The 14,674-nt window shown below is 48.2% G+C and overlaps 2 protein-coding genes across 2 annotated transcripts in view; one reads left to right on the forward strand and one right to left on the reverse strand.

The window, feature by feature from the left end:
• LOC119405954 (ADP-ribosylation factor 6) lies at window positions 1–6,247 on the reverse strand (the record flags this gene model as incomplete). Its single annotated transcript, XM_037672780.2, is given in 4 exon segments — window positions 1–172; window positions 4,525–4,628; window positions 5,526–5,630; window positions 6,076–6,247. Coding segments are annotated over 3 exon segments (358 nt in total), but the record flags the coding sequence as incomplete, so codon positions are not given.
• Window positions 6,248–6,499: 252 nt separating this feature from the next.
• Window positions 6,500–14,674, forward strand: part of LOC119405674 (uncharacterized protein KIAA2026) — a 36,584-nt gene continuing 28,409 nt past the window's right edge. The window contains exon 1 of the mRNA XM_049419271.1: window positions 6,500–7,407. Coding sequence (XP_049275228.1) covers window positions 6,866–7,407 — 542 coding nt within the window. The 5' untranslated portion in view covers window positions 6,500–6,865. The remainder of the gene's footprint in view (window positions 7,408–14,674) is intronic.

The raw sequence follows: 14,674 nt of genomic DNA on the forward strand, positions 1-14,674 counted from the left end.
AGACCAGGATGATGGCGTCGCGCATCTCGCGGTCGTTGATGATCTTGTGCAGCTCCTGCCGTGCCTCGTCGATGCGGTCCCGGTCGGCACAGTCCACCACAAAGATTAGTCCCTGCGTGCCCGTGTAGTAGTGCCGCCACAGGGGACGAATCTTGTCCTGGCCGCCAACATCCTGGGCAGATACAAGGACAACAATGCCTTTCGTTGAGCTCGCGAGAAATGTCGCAGGTCCTATACAAAGTGTCCACAAGGTGCATGTCCGTTTGAGCATTCGTGACAGCCAACTGAAGGGGCTTCAGCTTGCGTAACTATATCGGTTGTCTGTGGCATGGAACGTCATGTGACCAACAGGACAAGAGCACCAGGGGAATGCGAGACTACTATACCAGTGTCACGCAGGCGCTTGGAAGGGCTTCCAACCGATAGTCTACTGACTCAATGGTCAAGCACGAGCAGCTATACGAGACGTTTCAAAGGCCGTCGAGTCCATAGTCTATTGAGTCAACGGAGCACCCTACAATTCTATCGGAACTTCTATAGCCACTGAGAAACGGAAGCAGCACGAACGTGCCTTGTCCTTCACTATGTGCTCGTACTCATGATTAGAAAAAAAAAGGAATCTAATCAGTATGCTTTAAAAGCAGTATATGTGAGCACTGTGAATTACGTAAAAGTCGGAGGACGCTTGAGCTTTGCCTTCAAGAGTAGAACGTGATAGCGTAATCGGGCACCGTTTGCATCGCCTCAATCGCTAGCCTGCCTTCGCTTCTTGGTGGACACCTCAACCCTGCTACAAGGAAAGGCCTGCGCGAGTAACATTGGCCGTTTAAAACTATCCTAGAATGCCTACTGCAAGTACAGTTGTGAAGTGCCCACTACGCCATAATTCTTTCTGCGAACCAGTGAAGTACCCTATACGCATCCGTAAGGCAACAAACGAACCTACGCAGCTGCTCACTTTGTTGGTGCTTTTGCTGCTGATGATGATTAAATATGCCTGAGCGCTTTGTAATGAGTGGGCCTTTAAACCGCTCGCTCGTTGTGCAACTCACGGGTCTTGACGCCTGGCGAGATTCTACGCTTCTGCCACGCAACATCACATGCTTAAAGGAGGCTCCTCCCATTACATGACATTCATATAGGGTTTCTTTTTTGGAAGCAGTTCCAAGCAACGGTGTGACACTGTGGTAGCACACATGCTTGTCACCCAGAAGGTATAGGTTCGATTCCCACTCGAGCCAAGGTTTTTTAAAATTTATTTATCTGCATCTACCTCAAATTTTCACTCACGCACAAGCTGATTTTTCACTCACAACCGACGATGCCGACACTGTAATTTCTGCGAAACGAGCTCTTTCACGCTATCACGTTAATAACCATTTTTTCCACTTGAAATGTGCAAACGGCACGTGCTCTCGACAACAGCAATGCACTTGTATTCATTGTGCTGTCTTACCGTCTATCGCTCGCCACAGTTTCGCTGGTCTACAACTTAAAAACTAAATATGCATTCATAACTATGAATAAACAATTTATTGACATGTTTAAACAAGAACAAAATACATATTTGTGCTTTTAAGTGAATTTATATTATTTAAATTTGGGTGACATGAATACAAAAATGTAGATCTGCAGCACCACACAATTTTTGCGAGAAATGCCTGAACCACTCAACGGCCGTTCAAAACTGCTGTCGTTCAAAACTGCTGTGTAGCAGCACCACAACTCCATCGAGTCGATAGAGTTGTGGCGTTTCGATGGCCACCGACTGGATGGCCTTTCAAAAGTGCCCATGTGGTACAGGTATTTAATTCTGGAGTTTGACATGCCAAAACCATGCTCATGACCGTGAGGCATGCTGTAGTGAGGGTCTCCGGATTAATTTTGACCACCTGGGGTTCTTCAACGTGAGCCTAATCATAAATTGACAGGTCGCGTTGCACTTTGACCGCCATCGTGAAGAAAGCCTTCTTCCACTCTCAGAACAAGGTAAGAGCGCGCGTGAATTTGTGTGTGATAGTCAAACTTCGACCTCGAGTTTAAAATCGAGAGTAGTACTCAGTATTTATGCAGGAAAGGGCAACAGAGTGGAAGGAGCAAGGCAAAAACTCAAGAGGACGCTTGAGCTTTGCCTTCAAGAGTGGAACGTGATAGCGTAATCAGGCCCCGTTTGCAATGCCAGACTTCGTTTCTCGGTGGACACCTCAACCGAGCCACGAAGAAAGGAACGTCTGCGCACTTAACATCGGCTGTTTAAAACTATCCTAGCATGCATGCCTACGGCAAGTACAGTTTCAAAGTGCCCACTATGCCAAAATTCATCATTCTGCGAATTAACGAAGTACCCATCAAGCGTCTACGTGCGCCTTGTGGGGGTGCTATCGCCCCCTGTAAGGTCGTTTTTGCCTCATGGCCCACAGGTGTCCTACGGATTTGTCGTAGTTAGCTTAAACAGCCGCCAGCAGCGCCGCATGGTGGGAGAGAGGTTAGGCCGGCGCACACGGAACAGCAGCGAGTCTCTTAAGGGTTTGGCAGCGTTCAGGGACGGATGTCCCTCCGTGGGGACGATACCACACTCGTGGTACATTGTATGTGTTATGTTGTTTCGTGTGCGTTATGTTGGCTGTGTTTTTTTGGCATTGTATCTGGTTATTAGTGTGTTACTAGTTATGTATTAGATTCGGATGGCGAACTCGCTGTTCTGTAAAGCAGTTAATTAATGTCCACGTGTTTCCTTGCACGACGGAGTGGCTGTGGCCGCGTGTTCTGAGAGCACCTCAATTTCGAGACCCCACAACCTGCAGGCTTTCTTGATGCAGTTGCTAATGATTCACTATGCCTGCACACGTTGCAATGCCTTTAAACTACCCACTCAATTCTACACTTCTGCCATGCAATATTACATGTGCTGACGCAACTTAATGCACCACATGACGCCTGTATAGCTTTTGTTCTTGAAACAGTTGCAACCACTGGCGCGGCTCTGTGGCAGAACACTTCACATCCATGCAGAAAGCCCCGTTTCGATTCCGGCTTGTACACATGATTTTTATTATTTGCATCCATCGTATTTTCCGCTCACGGACAATGCTTTGCTCAGGAACGATGCTGCCACCGACATCGGAATTTCTATGGCATGGGCTCTTTAATGCTATCATGCTAAAGTGCAGTGATGAATGGTGGCATGTTTATTCACTACGCTTGTGGTGTATAAAGACTGTGCCGTCTAATAGACAAATGGACAAAGAAAATGTGATGAACATGCCTTAAACAAAAAGTGCAGAGAAGTGTGCGTCGGCATATGATGAAATAAGAACGCGTGGCGGTGTCAAGGCAGGCCAGCACACAGGATGCCTTCGGTAAAGCGTGCTGGCTCAATAGAAGAGGAGCTAGAAATTAACAAACACGAAGCCAAGTGAAAGCACTGACCAAAAGTGTCACTACAAACCTGACAATTTTGCAAGCTGGACACAAAGTGAGAGTGATGGAATCCTCAGTATTTTGTTCTTATAATTCCAGAGAAAGATTTTTCGATAAACATAGGGGACAAAACTAGGCCGCCATGCATGTTATAGAAAGCATGACACCATTTCAGGCAAATTCCATACACTGAACGAATGTTTCCTCCTCCCACGAATGCGCTCAGCTGGTTTGCGGATTGATTACAGTCACAATTTCACATCGTGCGACTCGTTCTTCATTTCACAGGAAAACGTCACGAGAGCAAAGGATTTCCTGAGCAGTTAGTGACGAGTTTCCGGTTAAATTGCTGCGATACAGATCCGTGCGGAGGTGTTAGATTCACAAAACGTAAATTTGCGATCAATGGAAACCTTGATGGCAGCACAACACAATTTAAGGAAACCCTCCTGGATTCCACAGAAGAGAGACTTCACCAGAAAGGAGGCCACCTACTGGCTACTTAATCGACAATGACTTCCAGTCCAGCTCAGTGAACAAGGAACCCGTATGCAGTTCCAAAACGTCGGATAATTTCATCAGACTTGGTCAGCGACAGTGTTTGATCTCAAAGGCGACTTCACTAACCCAACAGCTACGAGTTCTCAGTGCAAGGGAAAAGTAATCCTAACAACGTCCTGAATTAAATTCCTGATCAAAATTGATAGCTTTTCTTAAGTACAAAGCTTCAAAGTTTATAGAGAAACTCTATCAATTTTTTTCAAAGAGCGTCAAATTTTTTATGTATACTCTCCCAGTCTCTCTTTCATGCCATGACTCTACAGTTAGACAGGCAATTGTGTTTTTTCTTTTCTTTTTTTGTGGCGACGTCCAATCGATGTCAACGCCCTATGCCAGATGTTGCTTTATAGCAATGCACAATGTCCTTTTTTTTTGCTTTAATGGGAACGAAAGAACAATGGAAAGTCAACTGCTGACAGCCCAGAATTCTTCACTGAGCAGAAACGCAGATGAATCCAAAACGACAGGCACGTGCCAGATGCGACATGCAAATAGAGTACACGGACAATGCACCAGGCTGCATAGGTACAGAATGTCGCTCACCCAGACATTGAATTTAACGTTCTTGTAGGTGACGGTCTCCACGTTGAAGCCCACCGTGGGTATGGTTGTGACCGACTGTCCCAGCTTCAGCTTGTACAGGATGGCTACAGTGCACACAACACATCAAGGAACGATACGCAAGGCTTCTGCACCACACTATTTTGTTAACACGCGTGAATGACAACTAGATTTTGGCGTAACAGTAATGTACTTCATCTCTACCATTCCTATAAATACCTATTATCTTATTCGAAAGTCATTGTCCTAATTACAGTGCTCATTTCGATTATTAATGTTCTTGCCTAGCATATCAATGCATGGCGGGGGTGACACACAGTGATCAACACAGAATATGAAACATATTTCACACGCCATTATATTCCATTGATCACACACCAAAGTGACATTATACTCACTGTATTATCATGTTACTGCGAGACATGGTTCTTATGCAGACATATGCGAAACGCTGAGCAATACTTTGCGCCAAATTGTTTCGTGCGGCGAGTACCGCAGCCTTTACAAAGTTTAGCAAGTGTTAAAGCACACACTCTCGACAATTCGACAATGCGTCCGATAAGCTTCAGATTGAAGAACTTCTACGATGAAACCTGTATGACGAATTACGACGGCGCGCTTACGCCGCGTTAATTGCTCATGCTGGTCAGATGTAAATAGCGATGCTCTCAGGGTCGAGCTGTGTCATGCATGTTATGCAGCGAAACGCCTCTCAAGTGCGACGCTTCAAAGCAGCTTACGAACTCGCAGCGACAACGGGACGACACCCTTCACGATCGGAATGCGAGCGCTTTACCATGTAAGGGCCCGCACACGATCTCGAAAACAAACGGTTTCCGGCACGCAAACAACGGTCCGTTGGGGTCGCGCACACATCGACTTTCACCGACACCGGCTCCGAAGGAAGGCGAAGGACGCATCGACACAGCACACCGGATGAATGAACGATAATTCCCCCGGGGGGGGTAATAAAAAAAGGATACTGGTTTTTCCGGCGGCGTCTAAGCCCAGCATCAGGATCCTCATTTCCTTGTTCCCGAAAATTTTGGACAGGAGCTTCCCCATGTCTGCCGCCGGTGCCGCGTTACCTGAAAAGAAGGGAGGGGCTTGCAAAAACACCTGCTTCGGCGAGGCCACGCTCCGATGCTGCCCAGACGTCAGACCCCCCGGGCGAGCTTGCAGGCGACGGTAGCGAACAACCCCGTCGAATGGGCGTTGCAGGCAGCACCGCGTATCGACACACGACTGCCCAGTCGCGGTCTGAACCGCTGACGAGCGTCGTGTTCGAGCTCCTCGGGCGTCCGGCGCCGCTCGGCAGATCGAGCGATAGGCGCCGCCGGTCGGCGAGTCGAAGGGAAAAAAAAAAGAAGGCCGCCGACTGCGTGAGTAATCGGCGCCGCGGCGGTACATCATCACACGCTCGCCGCCGAGCTTGAGGCTAGGCCTAAACGCCCGGCCCCTTTCCGAGTTGCGCCGAACAGGCAGATTGCGAGAAGAACGAACCGCGTTGGGTATAACGATGCGTGTACTTACGCGGCGTCTTCCAATAAATGAGGGGGCCCGAACAAATAGCCGCGTCAAACGAATAGACGCATAATCAACTCATTGGTAATTTGTACTTTAAGGAGTAGCTCCTGCCATATTCTCCACCGCGACCTCGATCGCCACCACGGGAGAAAGGAACAAGTTCCGATTACTGTTTAACAACGCTTCCGATTTTGATCTTTCTTTTTTTTGTTCGTACCGTCGCGATTACGTTGGTCTTTTGGAGAGGAAATAAACTGCTCCGAGTAAATTTTACTGCGTCGACGAAATTAACCGAATTTATTCGCGGAAATAAATAACGTCGGCTCGCATTGGCCGCTTCAGCGGCTTCGAATCCGACTCGCGAGCAATCCGGATCCGGAAGCTCGGGTATGGGAACGCTGCGAGTAAATCGATAAAGATTTTTTTTTTAGCGTGTGTACAAGAGCCGTGCTTGTGTGGTGGATGATGCCGTGAGCATCCTTCGAGTGAATCCCTGTGCAGCGAGTGGCACGCAGCCGAACGTCCACCGTGGTCGGCTGTGAAGTGCGCGTGAACATGGTGCCCCTTCTATTGTGCGCTCGGGCCTCCGTGGGCCAAGCCTCGTTGAGACAGGGCTAGTGTACGTACCCCCCCTCCACTTCGGACCATTGATTCGGCGGGCCTGTGGTTGTGAGACAAGAGAAGTCGGTGTCAGTTGCGAGTCGTGCCGCAGAGCCCTGGCGTGCGGCACCGCCAGCCGCCGCGCCGTCGGCGGTGTTTCGGTCGGCCCTCGCGTTGCTCGACCCGAAGCTGCGCGATGAATGCGGCTGCGACGTCGTTCCAATGCCCGCTGCCGCCGCCGCAGCCAGGCGCCGTCGAAGCGATCGTCGACGGGGAACGGTACGACGAGGACGACTCGGGCAGCGAAGACGACGTGATCGACGTCCTGTCGGCCGACCACTGCACGGGCGAGCACAGCTACACGATGCAGATGCCGCCCAGCATGCTACTCGAGGAAGAGAGGCGGCGAGTGTACGAAAGCCCAGAACTTCAAGCCGCGCGACGCCTCGTTGACTGGCTCGATTCGCCGGCGTGCCGAAAGTATAGCGCTCCGTTCCTCGATCCCTTGGACATCGAGCAGCGGCCCGCGTACTTGCGCGTCGTGCGCCAGCCCATGTGTTTGAGCCGAGTGCGCGCCGGCCTGGACTCCCGGTCTTACGCCGGCATCACCGAGGTTGTGCGCGACGTACGACTCATCCTGGAGAACTGCTACCGCTTCTACGGGCCCCAGCACCACTTGACCAAAAAGGCACTGAGGCTCGAGACGGTGCTGGAACAGAAGCTGGCTCTTCTGCCCCGGTGAGTTAGGCTTCCCCGCAGAGCGCGCAGGGTGTGTTGTTATTTCGATTGCAGGTTTCGTCGTGGTATCATCGTGGTATCATCGTGGCTTCCAAGCCGGTATCGACACCCTTTGCGGCGCCAGCGAAATGAAGCTTGGTAATGGTCGCTGGGCAGTACTGCTGCAACACGAAGTTTAACGTTGTCGTAAGGTTTTGGCCCTGCACAGGTAACTGGCCTTAAATATTCAGTCTCGTGTGACACTGTTCTACAGGATTTTGACAGGCATGCCCTTACAGAAGGGGATGCACAAGTTATCAGCTATTCTGTCCACTCGTCGCGTCTCTTCTCAGACGCAACAAATTGGTCCGGTGCCGGCCATCGTTTCTGTGTACTTATTTATGTCAAGCTTTTTCAAATTAATTTGTGGCACTGTCACTCAAGCATTAAGTTAGTTTTCACAGTCGTTGGAAGATACAAAAGATCTGTAGTCAGCCGCCTTGATACACCAGATGCGCCTTTGATACAAGTTATTCACGTCCTGTTAATTATGCCGTGCTTCTTGTGTGGCCAGTGTAGTCCGAACTTTGGGTCCGCAGCAGCAGGCAGGGTGCAGTACCATTGGTGTGGGCAACGGAAGATGAAAAGTAATCTCGCGATGACTGATGGCTGCCGCCGTGAACACCAAGACCACTGATGCCCACAGGCTTCATGAGTAGACGACAGAACAATATGTGAATGAAAATTCAGTCACATTTTATGCATGTGGAACCAACAGTTTTCTCACTTGGTGCCTTGTATAACATTTCTGCTTATTGATGTCCACATAACACAATGTTAAGGAAGTCTGATGTAACGATAACAGCATACATGTTGACACAGCACTAAAACTTGAATGATAAAGTTTGGCTATCTACTGCTTTCTATACATAACTTGCAAGTGACGTCTGTTCCTGTCTGCCATCACCGAGCCAATGGAGCACATACGTCTCAGTGACCGCACTGTGTTTACGTTCGGAGAATCGTTCAGGACATTATGCAGCCTGCAGCGAAGCACTGTTGACTGGGGAACTCAGATCCTCCGTGTCTGCAGTGTCCGAGGCCGTGGTGTCGCACGTCATGGGTGAAACAACGCACGAGATATGGAAACATAACTTGCCTGTTATGAAATGACGCCCGCACACACGAACGTTGTTCAATGTCTTTGAAGCCATGTGCTCCGCTTCTCGGACAGCTCTTTCGTGCGGTCGCACGGGTTTGTGATCACCTTTGGCAAATGGCACGACCCTGCGTCTGGTCCTTTCTTTATCTGATTTACACCTAATTCTCTTGCGGCAGTCAAACGTCGCACAAATTGCCATTGCGACGTACGGCGTTGACGGGAAATGCGAGAGCCGCGCAGCTTGACTCGGTGTCGTCTGTTGCCATATGCTCGGTGATGGCGGCACATGCCGAGATCGTATCCCAGAGTCCCGCGGTGTGACGTACTTGCAAGTTATGTATAGTCAGATACAACTTAAGAAGTCGAGAGAGGACCCCCCAAGACGACTGAAGCGCAGCTGCCAATCGCCTCCGCGACTAAAGGAATAGTCTCGCTCGTGCATTCGGTGATGTTCTTCGAAGGCGGTGTCACTGGCCGTCCAGCTCATGACGTCAGTCTGGAGGACTTGCCCATTGGTCCGCCTTTGAGGAGGAAATGTCACAGACTTCTAAAATTGTATCCGACTACAGAAATGCGCTCTGGCACGACAAGTGGCTGTCCAGATTGGTGCAATGGCTTGCACTTCCCGCTTCCAAATGAAACGTCCCGGTTCTGATCAGTGACTAGGAACGTCTCGGTCTGTCGCTTGTTTGATATCAGGCTAGATGCAAATGGAAATCATTGCACTCCACTATTCTTTCTCCCATGCATCACCTAGGAACCTAGCACAGGCCTCTCTGGCACCCATGCAATCATGTCCATACACCAGAAGAAGAGGTGAAAAAAGACTTGCGGTGCAGTATTGCAGTCTTTCTTTGCGAACAGAAGGATTCAGTCCCATTTGGTATGATCAAATGCTACGTGCAATACTCGCAAATTGAAACACGACATTGAGCGCATGTGGCTGCAGATGCACGCAGTGCTGCCTGTGCTCACTGATGGAAGTGAGTTGTTCAATTGTGGTATAGAGAGAGAAGCATCTGGAAGCATAATTGCTGCTTCCGGTTGCCAAAGAGCCATCCTGTGGTTCACCGTAGTGCCAGTGGTGCTCTGCGAGTCTGGCACACTGCTAAAATGATGGTGTGCACAGCTGAGTCACTTCAGTCAGTGTACAAAAGCATGCCAGGATTGTAGTTTAAATGCTTTTGACCTCGTGCTATACCACAATGCAACAGCTTGCTTCCGCCGGTGCACACTGGTGGCGCTGCATGTACCAGTGAGGTTCGAAGAGAGGCTGAGGAATATGAAAGAAAGTAGATGGGCAGCGAAGGTGTTCTGGTATTTGTATAGGAACAGCGTGGACACACAGTGGAGAAAAAGAACTAGGAGGCTCACCAGTAAATATACGGCTGGTAGTGTAAGCGATATGGCAACAAAGAGCGTTAAACGAAGGGTCAGAGAGGTGGAGAGGATTTACTGGATGGCAGCGATGGAAACAAAGCTGGCCCTTAGTAACTACCGAAAGGGCAAAAACGAAATAAGGAGGGAGGCATTTTATGATAATTAGAGGGGAAGCACTTTACTGTTTGAAGCGAGATCGGGTTGCTTAGAATACGTAGTTATAAAGCGAGATTCATAATATCTGGGGTTTAACGTCCCAAAAGCGAGATTCAGTAAAGAAGAACAGTGCACACGCATTCCCACTAGTATGTTCCATTCCATGGGTGCGGTACACAAATGTCACATTGCCCAGGGTACCATTAAAAATTTCGATAGGCTCATTATTCTGTGGGTAGGCAGCACTTGTTTAGTGGATCATTTTACGTTAACCCTTTCCTAACCGAGTTTCTTGGCCGAAAATGATACAAAAATGCTGTTTAGCCTATTTGATTCTATATGTCTTGAAACAACTAAAAAAATTCTTCAAAGGCCCTTTATTGGCAAGATACACGCAATTTTCTTTTTGAAATTGTGCGAAGGATTGGCTTCACTGCACTGCACCACGGAATGTGCCCTAACCTCTCCAGTCTTCGGTGCAGCAAACATCCCTTTTAAATTAAAAAAATAAAGCGAGAGTCCGTGAAAACAAACCTTGGATGCGCCGGTGGGGGTTTGTGAAAATCTAAGGGTGTCCTCTGCTGATACGTCGATACTCGGTCGTCATCCTAATCTGATGATTTAGAGAAACTATGCTGCTATGTGTAGTCGCTGCCACACTCGCAGGGGAATTGGAATTCTTCATTTCACAAAACTTAGGCAAACAAGGGCATTTTTTTCTGAACGGAGCTGTTCCGGCACATGCGCACCACTCGCAGACAGAGGACGATGCCATTTTCTAATTCCGGTTACACGATTCAAGTCCTTTCTTGACCAGAATGCATGCTTTGAGTGTGTTTTTTAATTTTTTACTGTGCTATCTGTTCAAGCCAATCATAACACAGTGTAATGAATCAGCAAAGCTTAACTGTGGCGCTCCCAAATGCTTGTTTCATGATGGACGAGCACAGCTCGTCTTCGGTAGGTATAGGGTTAAGAAAGGAGGGCCTTAAACGGTCTTGTGACAATAATCTGCCCTTCGCTATCACTCAACGGCTCCCAAGGTGCACCACGATGAACAGAATGATGAAGAATGATAGATGCGACATCACACGCCGTGGCCATTGGTAGAGCAGTGGTTTCAGCATACAGTTAGGTGACCGATTGCAACGATAATGCATTGGTCATTAGTCGTGGTCCATCAGGTTGATGCCGACAGGGTCAAAGGGCTCGGCAGGGCAAGGAATCGGTTGCGAGGCACCAACCAAAGGTTCAGAGAGGGATCTGTGTCACTGACGCACACGCAGCATGGCCAAACAAGCATTTTATCAAAGTTATGCATGCTGCGTCAGCAATATCTCAGGTGCAGGTGCTCGTAGGTCTTGAAAAACTCCATTGCAAGCACACTGTGGGTTGGTGTGAAGGGATGCGCAAATGGCTGTTTGTAAGCACCGGGGAATGACAAGCAGCCATTTTTGACTATCACGATCATAATTAACATGGCACATAAGTGGTCCCGAATGGTAAAGCAAGAAGCTTGCCAATGTAGGCTTGAAAGTCTTTAGCTGGTAGGGAAGCCAGAAAGAAAGTTGAAAAGAGAGTCAACCAGAGGGTCGGTGCACAAAACGGTATTGTAGTCACTATGCAAAACACCCAGTCCAAGGCAGAAAGAAGAGCAGGGGCATACCCACCACAGTGGTCAGTGGTTATGGTGTTCGACTGCGGTCCCGCAGGTCGTGGGATCAAATCGTTGCCGCGGTGGCCGCATTTCCAATCGAGGCGAAAATGCTTGAGGCCCGTGTACTTAGATTTAGGTGCACGTTAAAGAACAACGGGTGATCAAAATTTCTGGAGCCCTCCACTACGGCATTTCTCATAATCATATTGTGGTTTTGGAATGTAAGACTCCAGATATTATTATTATTAAATATTTGCAACCTGAATGGTACACTATGTTTATGATGAATTCCTGTTAGTAAAAGCCCATCGGGCCAATCGGCCAGAAGCGCCTTTCAGCCTCAGTAGCCAGCAAAGCTTACACTGGTCAGTAACATGTCGAAAGGACCAGGCTGCCTTACGATAAGTATGGAATTTGCTGAACACCCGCATTATGGTCGAGCATTCGACTTTGATGGTGCTACAGGTGGGCTCCGCGTTAATTAGCGTGTGGCCTGTGTACGCTCCATGTTCTCACCATTGCGTTTCTTTTGTTTTTGCTGGGCAAATACTGTGCCCAGGCTGACACGGCAGGTGTCTGTGAACACTTCCATAACCACGTTCCAATCATGATGACATAGAATAGTAGGCGATGTCAGGAGGTAGGACGGTGTGTTGAAAGCATCATTGTAGTTAGGTGACTACGAGATGTCACTGATGCCACCAAGTAACTGTGCCCAAAGCGATATGATAGACACAGAATTGCAAACAAAGCACTCAAAGTACAAACACAAGCCAACGGATATCTTGACGGGCCACTTGTTAAATGTTACTGTGATGAAAACAGCGTGAAAACGGGACGGAGGGTAAGAAGCAGACAACACAAGCGATTGTGTTGTCTGCTTCTTACCCTCCGTCTCGTTTTCATGCTGTTTTCGTCACAGTAGCAAGTCAACAATACTACGGAATTCTATGATGTTGGGGAGTGTCAGGAACCAAATGACCGTTTAAGTTTTGCCGGGTTCAGGTAGAATACCACCCTTAGAAACGATACGGTCGAGAATCATCAGTTGTCTTGCAGCAAAGTGGCAGTTCAAATTTATTTGTAGACCTGTAGCAGTCAAGCATGTCAAGACATGCTGAAGGTGCAAAAGATGCGTTTCGAAACGAGAGCAAACATCACGATGTCATCCAGGTAACACAAGCAAGTTATCCAATTTAAGACCACGCAGTGCATTGTCGATCATTCTTTTGACTGTTGCATGTGCATTGCACAGGCCAAACAGCATAAGAATGAATTTGTATAAGCTATTGGGCATAATGAGTGCGGTTTTGCACTATTGACTTCTACCATCAACGCTTGCCAGTACCCTGGCCGCAAATTCAAAGAGAAGTAATCGGCACCTTGTAAGCAGGCAAGAGTTTCATTGATTCTTGGGTAAAGATAAACATCCTTTTGTGTCATCATCTTCAATGGAAGATAATCAATGCAAACGCAAATTGAGCAGTCCTTTATTACTAAAACAACTGGGGAAGTACATGGGCTCTGGGAACATAAGATAATGCTGTGACGAAGAATCTCATTGACCTGTTCATTAAAAACACGACGCTCAGGAGATATGCAATGTAGTCTTTGGTGCAGCAGGTGACGTGTGCTAGTGTGTTGATGGGGTGTTTCACTGTGCATGTGCGTCACAATGAAGGCTGATGAGAGTCGAAGGATGAATGGAAATGCTTGATTGTGTGAAGAAATGGCATTTGTTGTTCAGGCATGAAGACGTCAACAGTGGGAAGACTGAAGTCTTTGAACTAAGAAGTCAGTAGAATGACCCTTTGATAAAATAACTGGGGAAGCTCATTGGTTCTGGGAACATTGGATTATGCTGTGATGGGGGAAGCATCTCGTCGACCTGTTCATTGATGACGCAACACTCGGGAGATGATAAATGATACAGTGTCTGGCACAGTGGGTGGTGTGTGCTTGCGGTGTTTCACAGCAAATATGCGTCACAAGGAAGGCTGACAGAAGCCAAAGGATGAACAGAAGTGATGAATATACAGAGAACCATTGTTCAGGCACGAGATTGTCAGCAATGGAAAGACTGAACGCTTCATCAGATTTGACAAGAGCGAAAACCACGGCGAGTGAACTAACCTCGACAGAGGACGAAAAATCTTGGTGTGACAGTTTGCACCGAGTCGATGGACTGTACGTGGCCTGGGCATTAATTTAAAAGCAGGGCAAACAGGAGAGTGTGTTCCTGATTATCAGTGGGCTGGAATTAGCAGTGGTGGTCAGTGTGGCGAACCGATAGCAGGACAGTTGACCAGCACATTGGTGCATGAGTGAGGGGGAGGAGTCAGTATCTTCATGCTGAGCAAGTTTGGATGCAGCAGTATTGACTAGAGCATCACAGAGTGGAGAAATCTTGACGTCTGCGCGTGCTCACAATATAACAGCTTTGTGGTGCAAAAGGTGTACTGACCAATAGTGATCTCACCAGGATACAAAGAAAGGATGATGAACTTTATGTTACATGAGAAGTCTTGAATCCGCACTTGGGCCATGCACATCACCGAAGGCTGAATTCGCTGTGTAGCGGCATTGTGAAGGGACAGGCAGATGTGTTGCCCCTTCTTACAAGTGTCAAAGTGCTGAAACCATAACACCTCAAGCCACTAGGGTAATCTATGGGGTACATTTTAGCGCAAACTGTGAAAGAAAGCACGGGAAAAGAGTAGAGGAAAGCAGAAAGGTCTACTGTTTTCCCGTGCTTTCTTTCACAGTTTGCGCTAAAATGTACCCCATAGATTTCAACCAACTCGCCCAGCAACAAGTCTTACTCCACTAGGGTAAGTTTGGTGACACTGTCTACGAATGCTGCAGTCATATTAGCAGAAGATGGATGAGGACGTGTCAGTTCAGTGCAAGCTCAGTTGTTGCCTTAGGGACTG

This window comes from Rhipicephalus sanguineus, chromosome 9, assembly GCF_013339695.2.
Source record: "Rhipicephalus sanguineus isolate Rsan-2018 chromosome 9, BIME_Rsan_1.4, whole genome shotgun sequence".
NCBI lineage: Eukaryota > Metazoa > Arthropoda > Arachnida > Ixodida > Ixodidae > Rhipicephalus > Rhipicephalus sanguineus.